The 21997-nt window shown below is 38.2% G+C and overlaps 1 protein-coding gene across 1 annotated transcript in view; it reads right to left on the bottom strand.

Annotated features, from left to right (window-relative positions):
* The window catches only part of Adam10 (ADAM metallopeptidase domain 10), an 88187-nt gene that overhangs the window by 41409 nt on the left and 24781 nt on the right, over nucleotides 1-21997 (bottom strand). Inside the window, exons 3-4 of the mRNA XM_090358318.1 lie at nucleotides 5160-5278; nucleotides 2116-2274 (exon numbers count right to left, since the gene is read on the bottom strand). Coding sequence (XP_090214444.1) covers nucleotides 2116-2274; nucleotides 5160-5278 — 278 coding nt within the window. The remainder of the gene's footprint in view (nucleotides 1-2115; nucleotides 2275-5159; nucleotides 5279-21997) is intronic.

Below are 21997 nucleotides of genomic sequence, written 5' to 3'. Positions count from 1 at the left end.
AAGGAAATTGCCTGTTAGTAAACATGGAGAAATTAGGCTCCAGGAAGTGCCTTCCACTCCTCTGATCCTCATGTCACTACATTTCTATTTAGTAGCAATGTCACAAACAAAATGACTCTAAATACTACTAGCAAATTTTAAGTTTGATACTATCACTGATATCAAATTAAGAAATACTGACATAAATGAAGACATTTGGAAGTTAATATGGGGTGCAACATGGAGTAAAGGTTAATTCTAATAAAAGAAGAAACAAAAATAGAGAACAAAAAACAGAATGTGTTTAAGCAATATACAAGTAGATAACATGAAGAGGAAATACAGAGGAAACACAGTAATAAAAATCACAACAAGCAGGAAAAGACAGAAGACAAGTGGAAGCAAAGAGAAAGTGTGATTACAGTATGATTGTGAGGAAAAGATACTCTGTCAAATTACTCTTTGCTTCTCTTGTGTTTTCTAAAAAAAGGTCTCATATGATTTTGAGAAAACATTCTGGGAAAACTTTAGATTTTAGCAAGTATTTATGAAGAACATGCTGTAGAAATAAATGATACTTGTAATACTAAAGGAACAACAACAAAACAAAAAAAAAAAACTGGAGTTGTAAAGTCAATGGAGCAAAACATAAAAATGGTTAAAGTTTTTGTCAGCAATTTATAAGTGAGACTGAAGTATTGATAATAGTTTCCTATGTATAGAAAAGAAAATGAGTCTGGAAGGAAGTTGCCAGGTTAGGAAAATAGACAAAAATGGAGATCCTCTCGTAATTACAATAAAAAGAAAAGAGTATTCAAGAAGCATATAGATTAGAGAAATGTTTGTGTTATTTTAATGTAGCATTCTCATAATTGGATGACTATGGATGCACAGACAGTGGCAGGATTAAAAGACAAAGACTATAGTATTATTTTCTATTCTTAAGACACAGAAAGAGAATTCTCCAGATAAATTACCATTGTAGAAAGAATATGGTAGAATCTAGGGCATACTAAATCCACTAGCACAACAATGTTCATTGCAGCATTATTCACCATAGCAAAGATATGGAACCAACCTAGATGTCCCTCAGTTGATGAGTGGATCAACAAGTTGTGGTATTTATACACAATGGAATTCTATGCTGCTGTCAGAAAAAACGACATCGACTCATTTGTTAGGAAATGGAAAGACTTAGAAAAAATCATATTAAGTGAAGTAAGCCATACTCAAAGGAACTTAGGCTCAATGGTTTCCCTCATTTGTCATAATCAGTAGAAACCTTGGGCTCTCCTAGCAGAGATCTGCAATAGAGCAAAACCTAGATACATAAGGCCATATAGTATGACTCTAAATGAAAGGACCTCTAGAATATAGAAACAAAAACCATATAAGGAGTGATTATTGTCCTTAATGTACTATGTTATCTCTCATCTCCTTTGATGTCCCTTGGGTATCTCATATTGTTACAGTATCTCACTTTGTTATCTGATATATTGAATTTATTTGTATTTGGTTATTTGAAATTTGATTGGGAAGGGGGGAAAACCAAGACAGGGTAGGGGTGTGGGGGGGAGGGTAATGGGTACCAAGACATGTGAAAGGGTATCAATGTATGTGAATTAATGCACCTTCTATCTGGCAAATATCATGTAACACTTTTATTAATTACAATTAAAAAAAGAAAGAATATGGTAGAAGGGGGAGAGGAAATCCATGATAAACCTTGAATCTTACCAAACTGAAGTAAAGTCATCTACTTCAAGATTCCGAAAAGAAACACTCAAATGCTTCAGAAACTTACCAAATATATCTAAAGTGTCTCTCCAATATCATACAAATATCCACAGAAATTTCCATAAAAACATAATGACGTGCCTTTACTAGGCCACACACACTGAAAAGATTGGTTGTTATCAGAATCTGACTTCCAGTTCTATCAGACTTGGCTGACTGGTAGCTCAAATAGAATGTGTTGTCTCCTATCAACAAAGTAGGACTGAGAGGCATTGGCGATTGCCACACTGTAATTCCTCATTATTCATTCAATTCAAATTTTGCTCATTACAACTATTTTCTAGCTTGAGGGAGGGGAGTTTCATGCTTCATTTGTCTCCACATGTTTTAAATACTTACTAATATCATCTTCATGATAAATGACAGAGTGGAATGGCAGAATTCGGTCTTTAATATATCTCTCTGCTGGCTCAATATAAAAAGTGCCACCACGAGTCTTGATGAATCCTTCAAATCTCCCATCAATAACAGACCCATGGCTGAAACTCCCTTCTTCACCTAGTAATTGAAAGCAACAAATTCACAAAAAATCAGTTTTGCACATGAATGGCAAATTCAGTTCCCTTTAAAAAGCCATTTTTCTATTGTATCTATTTTTCACATAGTCTGAATATCAATCTGCAGGAGGAAATTCTTACATGAAATACATCAAGTTGAATCTGAAATACGAATAGCAACCAGTGACTAGTTAAAACATATATACAGTTACTTATTAACAACAAAGAAAATCAGAACATATGTCCTATATGACAATCATATTCCTAGTGCCTGGCACTGGTAAACATGCAGTAGTCCTTCATTAAGTAACTGTGCAATTAAACTTAGGGGAAAAAATACTTGATTTCACATCAATGAAAGCTTTTGACCAATAGGAAATTGAGTCAAGGAAAGAGAAATAGGCTCTATCCGGGGGCTGAATATTAACAGGAGAGGGCTGGGCTAACAGGAGGCTGAATACAGTTGAAATAGATTCTTTGCAACTATGAAAATAAAACCTGTAGGGGGGTGTGGGGGGGAGGGTAATGGGGACCAAGACATGTGAAAGGGTATCAATGTATGTGAATTAATGCACCTTCTATCTGGCAAATATCATGTAACCCTTTTACTAATTACAATAAAAAAAATAAAAAAAGAAAATAAAACCTGTTGAAATTATTTTGGAAAAGGGGAAAGGGAGAGTGAAATGGGGATTAAGACTGTAATACATTGTAAACATGTAGAAATGTAACAAAAATATCATGCTCATATAATTAAGGCAAGGTAATAAAGCATACATTCTCTCTCTCTCTCTCTCTCTCTCTCTCTCTCTCTCTCTCTCTCTCTCTCTCTCTCTCTCTCTCTCTTTCTCTCTCTCTCTCTCTCTCATCCTTATAAATCTTTTGATACTCTTATTTATAAGGAAAAGGCCAGTTTCCACACTTGACATGCTATACATGTGACATTTGAACGAATGTATAACAATCCTTTTTATTATAGCTGACGAGATTTGTGATATGGTCATGACAATTTACTTCCTTACTAAAAGAAAATAAAGGGAAAACAATGTACTTTCAGTTCTAAAGATAATCACAAAATCTAAGCACCAGTGGTAGAGGGCTAGCCTTGAGGCTCAGGGACAATGCCTAGGCCCATAATTCAAGCCCCATGATAGAAAAAGAAAGAAAGGAAAGGAAAGGAAAGGAAAGGAAAGGAAAGGAAAGGAAAGGAAAGGAAAGGAAAGGAAAGGAAAGGAAAGAGGGAGGGAGGGAGGGAGGGAGGGAGGGAGGGAGGGAGGAAGGAAGGAAGGAAGGAAGGAAGGAAGGAAGGAAGGAAGGAAAGAAAGAAAGAAAGAAAGAAAGAAAGAAAGAAAGAAAGAAAGAAAGGAAGGAGAGAGAGAAGAGGGAGGAAGGGAGGAAGGGAGAGAGGGAGGGAGGGAGGGAGGGAGGGAGGGAGGGAGGGAGGGAGGGAGGGAGGAAGGAAGGAGCTATATGTGGTACCCACTTCACTCCACCTTTTTAAACTGGTACAGTGCAAGAAACTTGTTACAACTGAGAAGAAAAGCAAATAAATTCTGAGAGACCTGGTAAGTTCCTCACCTCCCTCCCCAACAAGTCCTGAGGCTTGAACTCTGAAGCCTAGGTGCTGTCTCTAGCTTCTTTCTGCTCAAGTCTAGAGCTCTACCACTTGAGCCACAAAGGCCGCTTCCAGTTTCTTCTGAGCAGTGTATTGGAGATAAGAGTCCCAGGAACTTTACTGCCCCATATCTGAGTAGCTAGGATTACAGATGTGAGCCACCAGTGCCCAGCTGGCAAGAATTTTCTATGAATAATTTTGTCTTATTATTTTGGGCTGATCTTAAGTTTGTTTTTTAAAGAATATCCCTAATTTCTTATAAAACAGTAGTTACTGCTAATCTCTTCCTTGGAAGATCAGAATATTATAAAAGTCATTAAAATTTTTTGAAAACTAGCACTTTGAAGTCAAAATTATTTCCAACTTCATTTTTTTTTTTTTTTTGCCAGTCCTGGGCTTGAGCTCAGGGCCTGAGCACTGTCCTTGGACTTTCTCAAGACTAGAGCTCTACCACTTAAGCCTCAGCACCACTTCCGGCTTTTTTGTATGTATGTGGTACCAAGGAATCGAACCCGGGTCTTTGTGCATGCTAGGCAAGCACTTTAACCACTAGGCCAAACTCTCAGCCCCTATTTCCAACTTCTAAACATTAAAATTCACTATTAAACTTACATGTATAGATAGGTCCAAAGATCAGTTCAGCTTTCAAAGGCCATTTACTCACCCTCCTCAAGGCTTTATAAAACAGCAAAAAGAACATGCAAAACTTACCATATTTATTGGACCTGGTCATAAAGGCCAAAGAGGTGATTGACACCTTATTAAAGCTTACTACTATCTGACTTCAGACACTCGGGGGAGGTGGACTGATCTGTGGGAAGCTACAGGAGGACATGCAAAACCAGCCAGTATTGTCTTGTGACACTGATAACACCTCCCAAGTAGTGGCCGCCTGCAGTCAATTTCAGTCTGGATCAGCTGTCAGATCCCCAGTCACTTCTTCCCAGCTCTGTATTGCATCACTCTCATCTAATGGACATTCTTAGAATTCATCCAAAACTGAACATGAGCTCAGGCAATAGTCTGCTGAGTGCAAAACCCCAAATTCAAGGACCCTGAATGACAAATCAACAGGCTGTATTCTTGAGGGTCTGAGTCTAGGACATTTTAGAGAGCCAAATGGAAAGCAAATCTGCCTTGCTTTCTGCCTCCAGAGTTTTGAAGTCTGTTTTCCCTCTCCTAAGAAAGGATACCATCTTTTCTTTGCTTACATTTGCAAGCATGTATTTCCTAGTATAGAAAAAAATCAATGTAAATGGTTGTTAACTTACCATAAATATGTCCAGTGTAAATATGAGAGGTATCATAATCAAGTACTTTATTTGATGTTTCTACTTTAAATTCATCACTAAAAAGAGAAGTGTCCCTCTTCATTCGCAGGTTGAAATGTCTGCAAAATGGGATGGGAGGAGGGAAATAAAAACAAATTTAAAAGGATTTAAAGGATTTAAGCAAGTTATTTTTTTTAATTTGCAAAATATGGACAAAATATATACAATGTCTATTTGGGAAATATACTAACCAAACTTTTCTTATAAAAGTATGCTTTAAAAGGAGAATTGTGAAAGATTCAGTGGAAGATTTAATCTAGGTTTAAGAATTGACATGAAAACAAATCTTAAGCCTAATATTTATAAGCTCAAGCTTCCTGTATGAAAAATGAAGATAATAAACTCTTATGTGGGATTATTTTTAAGAATTACAGATTATAATGTAGGTAATTAATAAAAATCTTGGCACAAAGAAGATGTACAAAAAAGGCAACATATTAGCTATCACTACTAACCTCTTAAAAGTGTCTTTTATAATGGCCATAGAAGTCTGCCTACAACAGAACTTTTACTCAATGATCTTTATGAAAACTACAAAACTTTTTTTTCCTTATAAGTAGATATTTTGAAGAGTACCATTAAAGCCTGTTGCTGGGCTGAGGATGTAGTTCACTGATATAGTACTTACCTATCAGGCACACAAAAAAAGCTCAGGTTCAATTCCCGGCAACAAACAAAACAAAACAATACCTTGTTTAAAACCTAATATAAGTTTGAGTGGTATGAGTTGTAACAGTCACTGTATATATGATCTGAACAAATTGATAGGAAAACCTGCTAAAAGTAGATAAACAAAAGCAATCAAAATTATAAATGTACATAGCCTTTGATACAAGAATTCTACTCCTAGGAATTCATCCTATGCCTACCTGCACACAAGTGAAATCACTTCCATATTACAAGATTATGGTATAATAGCAACTATATTGCCTTGTGGCCCTGAGGAAACAAAAGCCCCTAAAGCCCCTGGAATGTCTTGTATGACAGGAGTCACTTTGGATCTATCTAAAAGTCTAAAACAACCACATTGAGTTTATGCTAATACAGGGACTAGAAGCCTGACTAAGCCTGGCATTCCAGGTGGCCTCAGGATGGAGCTGGTCACTCTAGACACTGTGATGAGAGGATTGGGATTTCAGTCCCAGTCAGATCAATGGTGGGGGACTGAGAGAGACGGGAGATGAAGCTCTATAAACATGATTACACAATGACCTGTGATGAGCTTCCAGGGATGGTGAACACTGAGGTACTAGAAAGGAATGTGCCGGCAAGGTCTTATATCTGTCTACTGCTGAGCTGTAGCCCTTGTAATAAACTATTATTAATAAGGGAACTGCTTTCCTAAATTCTGTGAGTCATTTTAGCACACTAACCATAAGAAAAGGCCATGGGTACCACAACTGACAATAGGTTGGTAGCATGATAGATGGCTGAGGATTTATGACCATGTCTGATTTGTGTGACCATGTCAAACAGGGGCAGGGGTTGTGGAACCTAGCTCTTAAGTCTGTGTTAACTCCAGGTACTTATTGGCCAAAGTGAGTTAAACCGAACTGCTGAACACTAGAACTGGTAACAAGAGGTTTATCTTTGTGACTGTTGTTTTCAATGTACTATATGAAGTTATTTCTTTCCTTTTTCCTCTTATGGTTAATCTCATGTGGTTACTGTATCTGACTTTGTTACCTGGTGTATTGTTTGTTTATTTGAAATAGTGAAGGGAAGGGGAAGAAAAGTAAGATGAGTGGGAGGGAGTGGGTGGAGGGAAAGGGGGACAAAATCATGAGGAGTATCCATGTTTGAGAAGTAATGCACCCACTACCTGACGAATGTAACTGCCACCCCTCTATACATTACCCCAACAATAGAAAGAGAGAGAGAGAGAGAGAGAGACAGAGACAGAGACAGAGACAGAGAGACACAGAGAGAGAGAGACAGAGAGACAGAGACAGAGAGAGAGAGAGAGAAGAGAACTGGTTGCTGGTATTAGAAAACACTCAAAAAGATTAGTCATCATAGCACTGTTTATAGTTGCAAAGGATTGAAACAATTATACTAATAACTGTGGTAGTACATCATACAACTGCATAGCACAATGCTAAAAATACAAATTTTTTATACATAATAAAAATCAAAATTTCTAAGTTACAATAGGTATTTTGAAGGGGGAAAACTACAGAAAAGGGAATATAGTACGGTATTTTTCTTTCTTTTTTTTTTTGGCCATGGGGCTTGATGGTACTTTTTTTTAAATACAAAAGGGGGAGAGTGAATACATACAGCCACAGTTCTGTAGAGAAATCTCTTAGTGATATAAAATATGCATCAAATTTCTTGAGAATACACAAGAAAGTAATAGCAAAGATAATCATCAAGAATGGGAAATGGATCACTGGGAGACAAAATCCTTTGTCTGACAAAATCCTACCTGAATATAACTTGGAAGAAATCCCCTACAAATGTCTTGCTTTCTTGGCTAATCTCCTCCTGTTCAAGGAGCCTTTAGAGTGTACTTTAGTGGTTTTCTTTCCTTCTTTTTTCTCCTTATAGTAACTAATCCTCACAAATACAGTAAGTAATTTTTGTTTATTATTATTATTATTATTATTATTATTATTATTAGGTGCAGTACTGGGGCTGGGACTCAGAGCCTGGGCACTATCTCATAGATTTTTTTATTTTTTTATTTGCTCAAGCTAGCTAGCACTCTACTAGTTGAGTCACAGCTCCACTTGTGGCTTTGTGGTAGTTAAAGGGAGATAAGTCTCATTGACTTTCCTGCCAGGGCTCCCTTTGAACCTTGATCCTCAGATTTCAGCCTCCTGAGTAGCTCAGTTTACAGGTATGAGCCACCAGCACCTGGCAGTAATTCTTTACATAACTTTTACTCTTCAAATTAATGTGTGGTTTGTATCTCCTGACACAGCCTGTGTTTGGTATATTTCCCATAAAGCTCACAAATGGAAATAACCTATCAACAATGAAAGACACTATGACTTATGCATACAATGACAAAATACTCTACCATAAAAAGGTTCAAACTTGGCCGGGAGTTTGGCCTAGTGGTAGAGTGCTTGCCTAGCATGCACGAAGACCCGGGTTCGATTCCTCGGTACCACATACATAGAAAAAAGCTGGAAGTGGTGCTGAGGCTCAAGTGGTAGAGCTCTAGCCTTGAGAAAGTCCAAGGACAGTGCTCAGGCCCTGAGCTCAAGCCCAGGACTGGCAAAAAGAAAAAAAAAAAGGTTCAAACTATTTATAATATGCACTTTCATTAAGACACAAAAGATATACACAGTGTAATCCCATTTATATATAATTCTAGAGTAGTCAACCTATCTGTGGTGACACATACTAGCAGGTTGCTAGTTGCCTACAGAGACACTAAGAATAAAGGAAAACTTTGATAAGATGGAAAATCTTCTATCTGGATTTGAATGATAATTATACAAGTCAAATTCATCTCAAACTCCATATTCCATGTGAACATACTTCATTTTACGTCTATAGGGAACTGTAAGGTGTACTTTCTACAGTAGGGTACTAGTTTCAGAAAGCCAACAATCTGACTCTTTGAACACTTTTAAGGCTCAAAGTGTGACTTAAAAGGTAGAGAGTAAGTGCCTGCCTTGCAAGCACAAGTCCCTGATTCAGTCTCTAGTACCAGGAAAAAATTAGTAACAATTATAAGTGTTGTGTATTTTCTCTGTAATTTTATGTTTCCTTTAGCATCCTTTATGTTATGTTAACCTTCTACCTGTTATAATGTCCTAGGTCTTCCCAGGTGACTGGAGACCCTAGGATATGAAATAAGTCCTTAGAAACTCACTTCAGGAAGTAACTGAAGTCAAACATGTCACCGAGTCAGGTTTGATTCCTTAGCACCACATACATAGAAAAAGCCGGAAGTGGTGCTGTGGCTCCAGTGGTAGAGCTCTAGCTAGCCTTGAGAAAACCAAGGACAGTGCTCAGACCCTGAGTTCAAGTCACAGGACTGGCAAAAAAAAAAAACTCCTGCCTGAATTACTATTGTCCAATTTTGTCTTTTCATAATAACTCTGGGCAACTAACAGGAAATTCTTAACTGCATATATAAGCACAATACATACACTATCTGTTATAAAGAGAGTTATGTTGAAAATTAATTTATCATTACACTTACACTTTATTATAACACTATCTTTTTTAACTAACCTCATTTATTTATATGCTCTTTTGACAGTAAGAGTACTATCTCTTAATGCCCATCTTCGTTAAATAGTCTAAACACTAAATATTCAAGAGCTTAATTTATCATTGGGGATTTATTACCCAGCAAATCTGTCACCAATAAATCCATGGTGAGATTATTAGTCTTCTATGTAGCAAGGGAAAGGAAGAGGAAAGGGGGAAAGCCTCAAAAACATTTGTACTAAATGGAAAAGGCCTGCACTATACCACCCCCCAAAAAAATTTTACATCACTCACACAAACTAAATACACCAGAAAGATAACAGACTCTGAATTAGGCCCCTTCCAAACCCAAGAGTGACTTTAACAGTAAGGAAATCACTGAATACACATCAAGCATTACCAATATTGATTTAAACTGGACTAAACCACATAGAAAACCAGGTCTTGCTGGTAAGAGACAAGGTGAAGGGATGACCTATACAACAGAGTGGATAATATTAAATCCAAGAATAGTATGCCAACAGAAGGAAACCTGAAAGGAGCGACTCACAGAAGTAAACGTGGCAATGCGCAACTATCTCAAAAACACTTGGATAAAGTGAGCTTAAGGTCTCTCAAGACAAACAATGTCAAAGTTACTCAGTTTTTCAGATGAGGGCAAACCATTTGTAAAAACAAAATTGAACAAAAAGAAGGTTATAAATAACAGCAGAACAACTGAGGGATTTCACTGTGGATACACAATATGAGTTTATACTTCACACAGAAACTAGTCTGAACCAGAGAAATGAACAATAACCAAGTCCTTGCAATCATTCATGAAAATCTTAACATAAAACATATCAGATCCGGCTTTATCTTATACTTCTATAATTCAAAACCTTTTCCTTTCACATTTCCTTTTAAGATTTATTTGTTAGGACTTTAATTTCTTTTTTCCTTTTTTTTTGGGGGGGGGGGTCTGCCATGGGGCTTAAACTCTGGACCTGGGCGCTGTCCCTAAGCTCTTCAGCTCAAGGTTCTACCACTTTGAGTCACAGTACCACTTCCAGTTTTCTAGTGGTTAATTAGAGGTTAAGAGTCTCATGAACTTTCATGCCCAGGCTGGCTATGAACCTCGATCCTCAGATCTCTGAGTAGCTAGGATTACAGTCGTGAGCCACCAGTACCTAGTTTAACTTCTATATGAAGAATCCAGCAAGAAAGAACGAAATATACCACACTTTAGAATATCCACCACTGAAAACAAAGAGTGTGAGATGTACTTTAATAGCATATGCTATATCTATTGTGTTAGCTATTATGTGTATGTGACAAACACAGATACTAAACAAATATATTATTCATGTGAGTTTTAATAGAATTTAATCTACCAAGTATTTTTCAAATGTTTCTTTTTAAACATCCATAGTAACGTTGGATTTTGTACAACCCAAATGTAGTCTCTAGGTCTTTTTTTGTTTTTATGAGCAGACATCCCTTTGTGCTTCCTGGACTCCTACCTCTCTACTTCTCAATATCTGCTGGCTTGTCAACAGAGCTAAAAGGTCTCTAGTACTTATGACATGACAAAAGATAAAGCCCAAGACACTTCCAAACCAGTCCATAGAAATACTACTTGATATCTGTAGACGTAAGACTTAAACAAGATTAAACTTGTATTTCACACACAAAAAAATCATATCAGTAAAATTCCTAATGAAATTAGAATACATTGGTATTATGAAAGCCTAAAATGCATGATAGTTAAGCAAGGAATACATATTAAGGTCAGGAATATATGACAAGGCAGAATATAGCGTGTCATCTACTACTTAGTATTTAAGAAAAGTTGGGCTGGTAATGTGGCTTCGTTATAGAGTGCTTGCCTAACATGCATGAAGCTCCAGGTATCACATATACAGAAAAAGCAGAAAGTGGTGCTCAAGTGGTAGAATGCTAGCTAGCCTTGAGCACAGAGAGGCTTAGGGATGGTGTTCAAGTCCAGAATTCAGTCCCTAGGACTAGCAAAAAAAAAAAAAAAAAAGTAGAACAAAAAAGACAAGAAAAAGCATACAATACCTGGCACATCACATACCATTTGTTCACTTGTTTGAATTGCCAGTACTAAGGTTTTAACTCAGGGATTCACATTTGCTTGGTTGGTGGCTCTATCACCCACACCTCCAGCCTGACCTTTTTTTCTGGTTATTTTGGAGACAAGCATCTCACAGACTTTTCTGCCCAGGCTAGCTTTGAACCATGATCCTCCTGATCTCAGACTCCTCAGTGGCTAGGATTATAGGAATAAGCTACCAGTGTCTAGACATCATATGCCTTTTTGAGGAGGAAATGAATTTTTAGAAATTATCACCGAAGTCTTACATCTCATAATATGATAACTCTTATTAAAAACCACTGAATAGTTAAGAAATGGTATTCTTAGCCAGGCACTGATGGCTCATGCCTTTAATCCTAGCTACTTAGGAAGCTGAGATCTGAGGATCAGGGTTCAAAGGCAGCCCGGCACAAAAGTCTGCAAGACACTTATCTTCAAATAACCACCAGGGACTAGAAGTGGCACTGTGGCTCAAGAGGTAGAACATTAGTCTTGAGCTGAAGAGCTCAGGGACAGCACCCAGGGCCAAAATTCAAGCCCCATGATCAACAGGAAAAAAAAATAGTATTCTTATAATAATCACTGAGTGGTTAAGAAAAATAACTAAAAGCTAGCAGCATAATTCAGTGGATAGAAAGATTGTCTAGCATGCAGTGAAGGTTCTGGGTTTGATCCCCAACACTGGGGAAAGGGGAGAGAAAAACCTGTTGAAAAAATATTTAAGTTGAAAATTAACTTCTTACACTTTAGTGTAGTTATGCACAATATTAAAAGTGTCATAAGCAACTGATGTTTCATTTTCTTTTAATTAAACTCTATAGTTAGAGCAAGTCCTAAGCAAAAATTCTGGTTATAGGGGCCGGGAGTTTGGCCTAGTGGTTAAAGTGCTTGCCTAGCATGCATGAAGACCCGGGTTCGATTCCTTGGTACCCCACATACATAGCAAAAAGCCAGAAGTGGTGCTGAGGCTCAAGTGGTAGAGCTCTAGCCTTGAGAAAGTCCAAGGACAGTGCTCAAGCCCTGAGCTCAAGCCCAAGACTGGCAAAAAAAAAAAAAAAAAAAAAAAAAATTCTGGTTATATACTTCCCTGCCAGCAATTTATGCTCATAAATGTTATACTCCCTTTTACAATTCTTCCTTCTCTTCTTTCTTTCTTTTCTTTCTTCATTCATTCAACATGATCATCACCTATGTAAAAAAGGTAAATAAGACTCCGGCTCAAGTGGGGTGCAGTGGCTCACGCCTGTAATCCTAGCTGAGATCTGAAGATCTTGGTTCAAAGCCAGCCCAGGCACTAAAGAACTGAGACTCTTATCTCCAATTAATCTCTAGAAAATGGGAAGTAGGGCCATGGCTTCAGGGGTAGGGCGGTAGCCTTGAGCAGAGGAGCTCAAGGACAGCATCCAGGCCCAGAGTTCAATCCCCATGACCCACAAAAAGAAAAAAAAATCAGAAATCTAGACAACGGATAATTGCAGGGGGAGGGTGTTAGTACAGAAGATCAAATCCAGGAGCCGCAAGCCTCTGAGACAAGTGTCCTACCACTTAAGTTGCCCTCCCAGCTTAGTTTTGATTTTTTGATATGGTCTATCTCCATCTGCCCAGGCTGGCCTTTAATGCTCAGTTCCCATGCCTCTGGAAATGCTGGGATTTTTAAGCATGGACCACCATACCCTGAGAAAACTGATTCAAAATTCCTAAGTGAAGGTAAAAAATATATTTTATCCTACCACCTAATTTTAACATATTTTGTTTTAAAATATCTTTCATCAAAACTCTAGTACTAAGCTTTGAAGTCTATTTCAAGGTTAACAGCTTTCCATAGAATTCTTGACAGTTCAAATTTAGAAGAACCTATGCACTTTGTTAATACGCTACTCAGATTTGAATTTATTCAGGACCACGCCAAGTAGATGCTTAACTACTTGAGCCACAACCCCTTTTTGCTTTAGGTTATTTTTCAAATGAAGTCTTACATTCACGTCCAGGCTGGCCTGCACTGTAATACTTCTATTTATGTTTCCTACATAGGAAAGAGATGTACCACTACCCGGCTTTTACTAGGAGAAATGGGGTTGCAAAAACTTTCTGTCCAGACTAGTGTTGAACCTCAATTCTTCTAACTTCAGCCTCTCAAGTTACTAGGATTATGACACAGTATGATCTTTCTTAAAGGATGAAAACTAGATAAGAAATTGCACCACAGTGAATAAAATGATACACATTTTACAAGCCAGGCTATAGCTAAGTATAGCCTACAGTCTTCCATAATTATATTCATAGTAAATATAAATAAAAGATAGTGTATAAAAATAAAAGGTATTATTTAGAAGAATAATCAATGATGTGTACAGACATAAAACCCTATTAGGAGTTACAGTGTAATTAAGAAGCTCTTCTTATAGAGAAGATACCTAGTAGGAAATCTATAAGATTCCAATTATTTTATTCTTCTATCTTAAGGGAAAGGAGAAATAAAACCATCATTTTCTTTCTTTTGCAGAAGTAGGGCTTGACCTGAGGGCCTAGGTACTATTCTGAAGCTCTTTTGATCAAGGCTAGTGGTCCACCACTTTGAGCCACAACTCCATTTCTAGCTTTTGGAGGGTTTTTGTTTGTTTTGGGGTTTTTTTGGCCAGTCCTGGGCTGGAGCTCAGGGCCTTAGCACTGTCCTTGGACTTTCTCAAGCTAGAGCTCTACCACTTGGGACTCAGCATCACTTCCAGCTTTTTTCTATGTGATACTGAGGAACTGAACCTGGGTCTTCGTGCATGCTAGGCAAGCACTCCACCACTAAGCCAAACTCTGCCCATCCCCCTACTTCTTGTTTTTGGGTGATTAATTGGATGAGTCTCACAGGGACTTTTCTGTCCAGGCTGACTTTGAGCCACAATCCTCAGATCTCAGCCTCCTGAGTAGCTAAGATTATAGGTGTGAGCCATCAATACCCAATATCATTACTTTTTTTTTTGCCAGTCCTAAGGCTTGAACTCAGGGCCTGAATACTGTCCTTGGGCTTTCTCAAGGCCTACTGCTCTACCACTTGAGCCACAGCACCACTTACAGCTTTTTCTATGTATGTGGTACCAAGGAATCGAACCTGAGTCTTCATGCATGCTAGGCAAGCACTCTTACCACTTGGCCGCACTCTTAGCCCCTCATTACATTTTTATAACTGAATTATGTTAGACGATAATTACAATTACTATATTTTAGGGCAAATTCTGAGACAGGGAAGTAAGATACCTGAAATTAGTTCAATGACAGAAAATGTCTATTTCTATAGTAGTCAGATTTTTGTTAAAAGTACTCTAAGATGATCATCTACTAAGGGTCAATAATATATTTGAGACCACTTTACACAGATTTCCTAGCTCCAGTCCTTTGCTCAGAGCCTTGACCACAAGTTCTAACTCCTTAAAGAATCTCCAGCATGAATCTCTAAAGCACCATATCATTATCTTTCTTCTATACGATGACTCATACACACCTCACTGCTCCTGTTAGATATATGACTCCATCATCTACAGCTAAAGGAGTAACTTTTAACCAGCAAATAGTTTGGGGATGACTAAGTAACAGCATGCTTACAGGCTAGCTCTCATACACATAAACATATACACGCATATGCATGCACGCGCACGCGTGCGCACACACACACACACACACACAGGAGCTAGAGATCTGGCTTTATCATGTTACATGAAATATGTGAAGAGACTAATTTTATTTTTTTTTCCAGCCATGAGGCTTGAACCCAGTGCCTGGGCACTGTCTTTAGATACTTTTTGCTCAAGGATTACACTCTGCCACTTTAGCACCACTCCTGGCTTTTTCTGTGCATGTGGTACCAAGGAATCAAACCCAGGGCTTTGTGCATGCCAGGCAAGCACTCTACCACTAGATCACACTCTTGGTCTGACGAAGCTAATTTTTAAAAATTTAAAAACAAAAGGAAGCCAGGTGTGGTGGCTACTCGGGAGACTGAGATTTGAGGATTATGGTTCAAAACCAGCTTGTGCACGTGGCTGTAACAGCTCGATCTGTATTTAGCGAGCACATTTAGTAGAATAAAGTTAGATCTGCACTAAGAAGAAGAAAAAAACAGCTTGTGCATTAAAGACCATGAGACTCTTACCTCCAATTAACCACTAGAAAACCAGAAGTGGTGCTTTGACTCCAGGGATAGGACTGAAGCACTCAGGGACAATACCCAGGTCCAGGGGTAGGGCGGTAGCCTTGAGCTGAAGAGCTCAGGGACAGTGCCCAGGACTAGAGTTCAAGCCCCATAACTGACAAAAAAAAAAAAGGAAGGTGGTATTCAAACTAAAGGTAGGCAGAACGTCACCTTACATTTTTACCACTCAAACCATAATGGGAAATAATATCCAGTGTATTTTGAGAGGTCACTAAAAACTTAGGATAGCTAATTATTTCTTTTTTTTTTTTTTTTTTTTTTTTTTTTTTGCCAGTCCTGGGCTTGAGCTCAGGGCCTGAACACTGTCCTTGGACTTTCTCAAGGCTAGAGGTCTACCACTTGAGCCTCAGCACCACTTCTGGCTTTTTTCTATGTATGTGGTACCGAGGAATCGAACCCGGGTCTTCCTGCATGCTAGGCAAGCACTTTAACCACTAGGCCAAACTCCCGGCCCAGCTAATTATTTCTTATTCCATGATATAATGAAGAATTTATAATTTTATTATGACGGGAAGTATTGAGATTGAACCAGGGGCCTCAGCCTTGCTAGACAGATGATTTACCATTGCATTATAACTCCAATCCTGCTTTGCACTGTTTTGTTTTTTTGTTTTTTTTTTTTAAGAGTCTTATTGGAAGTGGTGTTGTGGCTCAAGGGGTAGGACAGTTGCCTTAAGCTGAAGAGTTCAGGGATAGCACCCAGGCCCTGAGTTCAAGCCCCATGCCCGAAAGAAGAAAAGAGTCTATCTTCCTGATCTCAGACTCCCACAGAGCTGAGATGGCAAGTACAAACCATCACATCTGACTATTGAATGAAAAGGTCTTGTGTATGCCTTTGCTAGTCTTGAACCTTGATCTTCTGGATCTCAGCATCCCAAGCCACTAGAATTACAGGTGTTATCTACTGGTACCCACTAGAATGGACAATTTTATAATATCTACAGGTAAGCATCATAAAAATGCATATGAATTGCCATCATCACAATTTTTATCTTCTTCAAATCACAGTAGAATACAATGTGGGCAACATATTAAATTACACATGCAAAAGAAGTCTCATAATATTTTAGATAATTTGATTTTTCATTCATTAAAATCTTTTCTATGGACCTGTATCATATATACAATACAATGAAAATGTTCAATTGCAACTAGGATGCTTGCCTATAAGGAACAAAAAACATGGTCATAGAAAAACAGGTAAGAAAGCAGGCGTTGGTGGCTCACGCCTGAAATTCTAGCTACTCAGGAGATTGAGATCTGAGGATCGTGAGATCTGAGGATCATGGTTTAAAGCCAGCCCCAGCAGGAAAGTATATGACTCTTTTTTTCTTTTTTCAATATAAATTTAATTGACAGCTGGGAAGTAATGACACATATAGATAATCCTAGTAACTCAGGAGGCTAAGGATCAAGATTCAAAACCAGCTTGAGTAGTAAAGTCCATGAGATTCTTATCTCCAACAAACCACTAAAAAGCCTGAAGGCGTGGCTCAAGTGACAAGAGTGCTAGCCTTGTCAATACGTTGGAAATGAACTTGACAACATGGAGGACAGGGAGGAATTGAGGGGAAGGAAAAATGGGAGAGAAATGTGGGAGGGAGTAACAATGTTAGAGAAGAAATGGACTCACTATCTTACATATGCAACTGTAACTTCTCTGTAGATCACCCTGACAATAAAATGAAATTAAAACAAAAAAAAGAGTGCTAGCCTTGTACACAAAAGATTAGGGACAGTGGCTAGGCTCTAAGCTCAACCCTCGGGACTGGCACCAAAAAAAAAAATTAAGTTATAATTGCAGTGGTATATGGAATGTATAATTTAATAATTGTCTTCCTCTGGTATTCAAAGTCTCTTGTGTATATGAGAAGAGTTGGGGTTCCTCTTCTTATTATCCAGAATGAACGTAGTACATTTGTAGGGGCCACTCACAAACACTCCCAGCTAACACAACACAGCCTCTCAGCTAACACTCATACTGTCTCATTCTCATTCCCCAAGTTCTCTTCTTACAGGGTCAGCACTATCTTCTACTGTCTCTGTTTTATCATGTGCTGTATTTCTTTTCATGAGTTTGATGGCACTTCTGGAAATTTTTATTTTATGTTTTAGTAGAGAAAATGAACTTCTTAGGTTTAAGCTCACACTTGCTAAGTAGGTGCTTTTCCAGAGAGTCCTAAATCCAGCCCTTTTTCAATTCTGAGGGAGGATCTTATTTCCTAGCTAGGCATATTCCTTGGCTATTATTTTCAATACACAATGCTCAAAATCTCCTTATTCTCTTGTTGTTGACTGACTTATTTTTTGCCTTTGACGTGGATGCTATGTTCATTTCTGGCACATGAAAATTCCCTTCCTTGTAAAAGTGGTGTTGACACTGCAAAGTAGTTAACCATCTCGTCAGTGCTTGGGTCTTGGTTCTTCCCAGTGCTCTCACCCAGGGGATTCCCTCACCCACCCCCACCCCCACTTAAATGCTGTTCTTATTGCCCTAGCAGATTCACTCTTCCTTTTGGAGATGTTTTTTTCAGCTTTTCAAAGCAACTGTCTTCTCTTACAGACATTTTAAGAATCATGTAAGAATTGTTCATCATTCCTAGAGATTGAATTATTATTAGGGGAAAATATCAGTTTGATAAGTCAAATGAGCAATTCTGTTTCTCCCATACTGACAGAAGAGATCCAATGGAAGGCATCCTGAGACTGAGCTTCCCATAACTAGTTCAAACCCGGCTCTTATTCCATAACTTAGAATTCCATCCATATTTTGTAGATGTGGATGAAAGTATAAAATCTTCAAAGTATAAAATTTCATTCTTTGTACTTACTTCATACTTACCTTTCCTTTTTTGGTGGGCCTGGGGTTTGACATAAGAATCTCATGGTCACTTGGCTTGCTTAGTTGCTGGTGTTCTACCACTTGGGTCACACTTCCAGCTCGGCTTTATGCTGGTTATTTTGGTTTTTTTCTTTCTCTCTTGCTTTTTCTTTATCTTTCCTTTTTTTTTTCCCCCAGTCCTGGGCTTGAGCTCAGGGCCTGAGCACTATCCTTGGACTTTCTCAAGGCTAGAGCTCTACCACTTGAGCCTCAGCACCACTTCCGGCTTTTTTCTACGTATGTGGTACCAAGGAATCGAACCTGGGTCTTCGTGCAAGCACTCTACCACTAGGCCAAACTCCCAGCCTCTATTCTAGTATTCTTTTGTCCCTCATTTGTTGTTGTTGTTGTTATTATATTTAAGTAATGTACAATGCAGTCACTACTTAACAAAGCAATTTATGAATATAATATTGACCAATGTCACCTTTTTCAACATTAAATATTAACTCTAGTGGGCTTTTCTGCCCAGGCTGGCCTTGAAACATAATCTTTCTGATTGTAGCTGAAATAGGTAGGATTATAAGCCTGAGCTACATGTGCCTAGATGCTTTATATTTAATTTTACCCTTTCAGTATTTGACATGAAATTCCTCCTCAGTGGATATCAATTGATAAATGAGCATTTTAAAATCTTTGTAATTAAGAACAACTGTACTATGTGAAGTTTCTTATTTTTTTCCCTTCATGGTTTATCACATGTTGTTACTGTATCTGACTTTGTTACCTGGCATATTGTACATATGTTTGTTTGTTTATTTGAAATAGGAAAGGAAAGGGGAAAAACACGTTGATTGGGAGGAGGTAGGAGGAAGGAAAATGAGAGTAAAACATGAGAGGGGGTAAAATGATCATGAAGTAATATACCCAATACCTAACAAATATAATTGTAACTTCTCTGTATGTTAACCCAACAACAAAATACAATAAAAAAGGAAGTAAAAATATCTTTGTAATTAACAATAATAATGAAAAATATAAGTAAAACTTTTTTTTTCTTAAATACCCAGTTTCTTTCTTGGTTTTTTTGTCGGGATAATATATAGAAGGGTTACAATTACATTTGTCAGGTAGCAGGTACATTGCTTCTCACACACTGATACCCTTTCTCATGTTTTTGTTCCCATTTCCCTCTCCCCACCCTTCCCAATCAACTGATTTCCCCCCTTCCCTTTCCTATGTCAAATAAACAAATATACAATTTATCAGGTAACAAAGTCAGATACTGTAACAATATGAGATTAACCATTAGGGCAAAAAAAGAGAAGGAAATAACATAGTACATCAAGAACAATAATCACACAAGATAAATCTCTAGTTTCCATATCCTAGACTTCCTTTCATTTAGTGAGACTCTTGTCTCCAATTAACCACCAGAAAACCAGAAGTGGCATTGGGGCTCAACATGGTAGAGTGAGATCCTTGAGCTGAAGAGCTCAGGAACAGCGCCCAGGCCCACAGTTGAAGCTCCACGACCAACACAAAAGAAAGAAAGAAAAACAGATAAGAAATATACACATGAAAAAGGTAACAATCAAATATCAATGATAAGAAATTTAAAACTTCAGAGGAAGGGATGAAGTGTCTAAGAAGTAAAAGTTGAACTGTACATTAAAAGATGGTCAGGAGGTCGGAGTTTGGCCTAGTAGTAGAGTGCTTGCCTAGCATACACGAAGTCCTGGGTTCGATTCCTTGGTACCACATACATAGAAAAAAGCTGGAAATGGTGTTATGGCTCAAGTGGTAGAGCACTAGTCTTAAGAAAGCCCAAGGATAGCGCTCAGGCTTTGAATTCAAGCCCCAGAACTGGTAAAAAAAAAAAAAAAAAAGTAAAAGATGATCAGAATTTAACATAAATGCCATAAAGAACAGCTATGTATATACAGCAAGAACCCAGGTGGATATTCTAAGTGAAAAGGACACTAGAAACTGGGAAGTGGAATAAAGTTAGTTTAGAATAGCAGTCTGTGACTGACTTGCAGAGAAGGCAAATTAGGAAATCTGGTTAACAGTCATTAGTGGACCACTGCAAAGCAATAAACATGAAAAAGGAAGAATTTGGAGGCTGAGGTATATCTCAGTGGTACACCATTTGCCACATATGCACCAGGCCCTAGATCCATCACCAGAAACACACATAAAAAGGCAGGAAGGGAGACAGAAAGGAGGCAGGAAGGGAGGAAGGGAAATAGGGAGACAGGGAGGAAGGGAGGCAAGGAGGGAGGGAGGCAGGGAGGCAGGGAGGCAGGAAGGCAGGAAGGAAGGAAGGGGAGATATGCATCTAGGGAAAAATCAGATTGCTTGCAGCTATAAGGAGAATAGCTCCCCCCACCCCCCACCAGCACTGGAGCTTGAACTCCAGGCCTCTCACTCTAGTTTAGCCTTTCTGTTCATGGCTAACACTCTATTATCTGAGCCACAACTTTACTTCTGGAGCTTTGCTTGTTAATTTCAGATTAGCATCTCTAGGATTTTTCATCCTAGAATGGTTTTGAATTGCAATTCTCAGATCTCAGCCTTCTGATTAGCTAGGATTATAGCCACTAGTGTCCAGTTCAAAATAACTTTAATGATAAACAGACTGAAAGCTAAGAGACCTACTAGGAAATGAATAAAATGGGTCTCAGTCCAGGTTACACCAGAAGAATAAGAAAAAAAGGAGTATATATTTAATAATTACAGCAGATAAGATGGAAGGCCTGGCAAAGACGACAAGATTTCATATCTAAGTAGTCCTGCAAGAGACAGAAAGAATAAATGAGTTTTTGAGTTTGCAAGATCTGGTCCAAATCTGTGCTTAGTGTAAGTTATTTAACTTCCCTAAAGCCAGTTTCCTCAAACACAGAGACAGCTACTACCTTTGGATGCTGAGATTAGTAAGAAAATATATAGCATTGAGAACAAAACAGGCACTTAATAAGAATGATTGTTACCTCTCCCCCTCGGCTCTCCTTTCCTTAAGAATCTCCTTTCAGAATGCAATAGTACATCAGGTAATCTGTCTATTAAGTTTTATTTAAGAACTGATAAAATTGAGTTCATGGAAGAAATTAGTCGATTTACTCAGTGGCAAACAACTAATTACTTTTTCTATTGGTATCAAAAGAAAGATTGACCATGAAACATACAAATTTCTTTTTAAAGAGGGAAGATGTGAACACAGAATACTCCTTAATATCTCTCTCTCTCTCTCTCTCTCTCTCTCTCTCTCGCACGCGCACACACACACACACACATTCATTTCCCTACTTACATAAAAGTAACCCTAGTTCACCTTTACAATATTTTTTAAAAACATATGCGCATGCGCGCACACGCACACACACACACACACACACACACACACACACACACACACACACAGACACACACACACACACACACACACACACACACACACAATGTCTTCTGTAGAATAACCAAAGATT

Source organism: Megascapheus bottae, chromosome 25 (genome assembly GCF_031878675.1).
Source record: "Megascapheus bottae isolate mThoBot1 chromosome 25, mThoBot2.hap1, whole genome shotgun sequence".
Lineage (NCBI taxonomy): Eukaryota > Metazoa > Chordata > Mammalia > Rodentia > Geomyidae > Megascapheus > Megascapheus bottae.
Note: the sequence above shows the minus strand (reverse complement) of the source record. Positions and strands in the feature narration are given on the sequence as shown.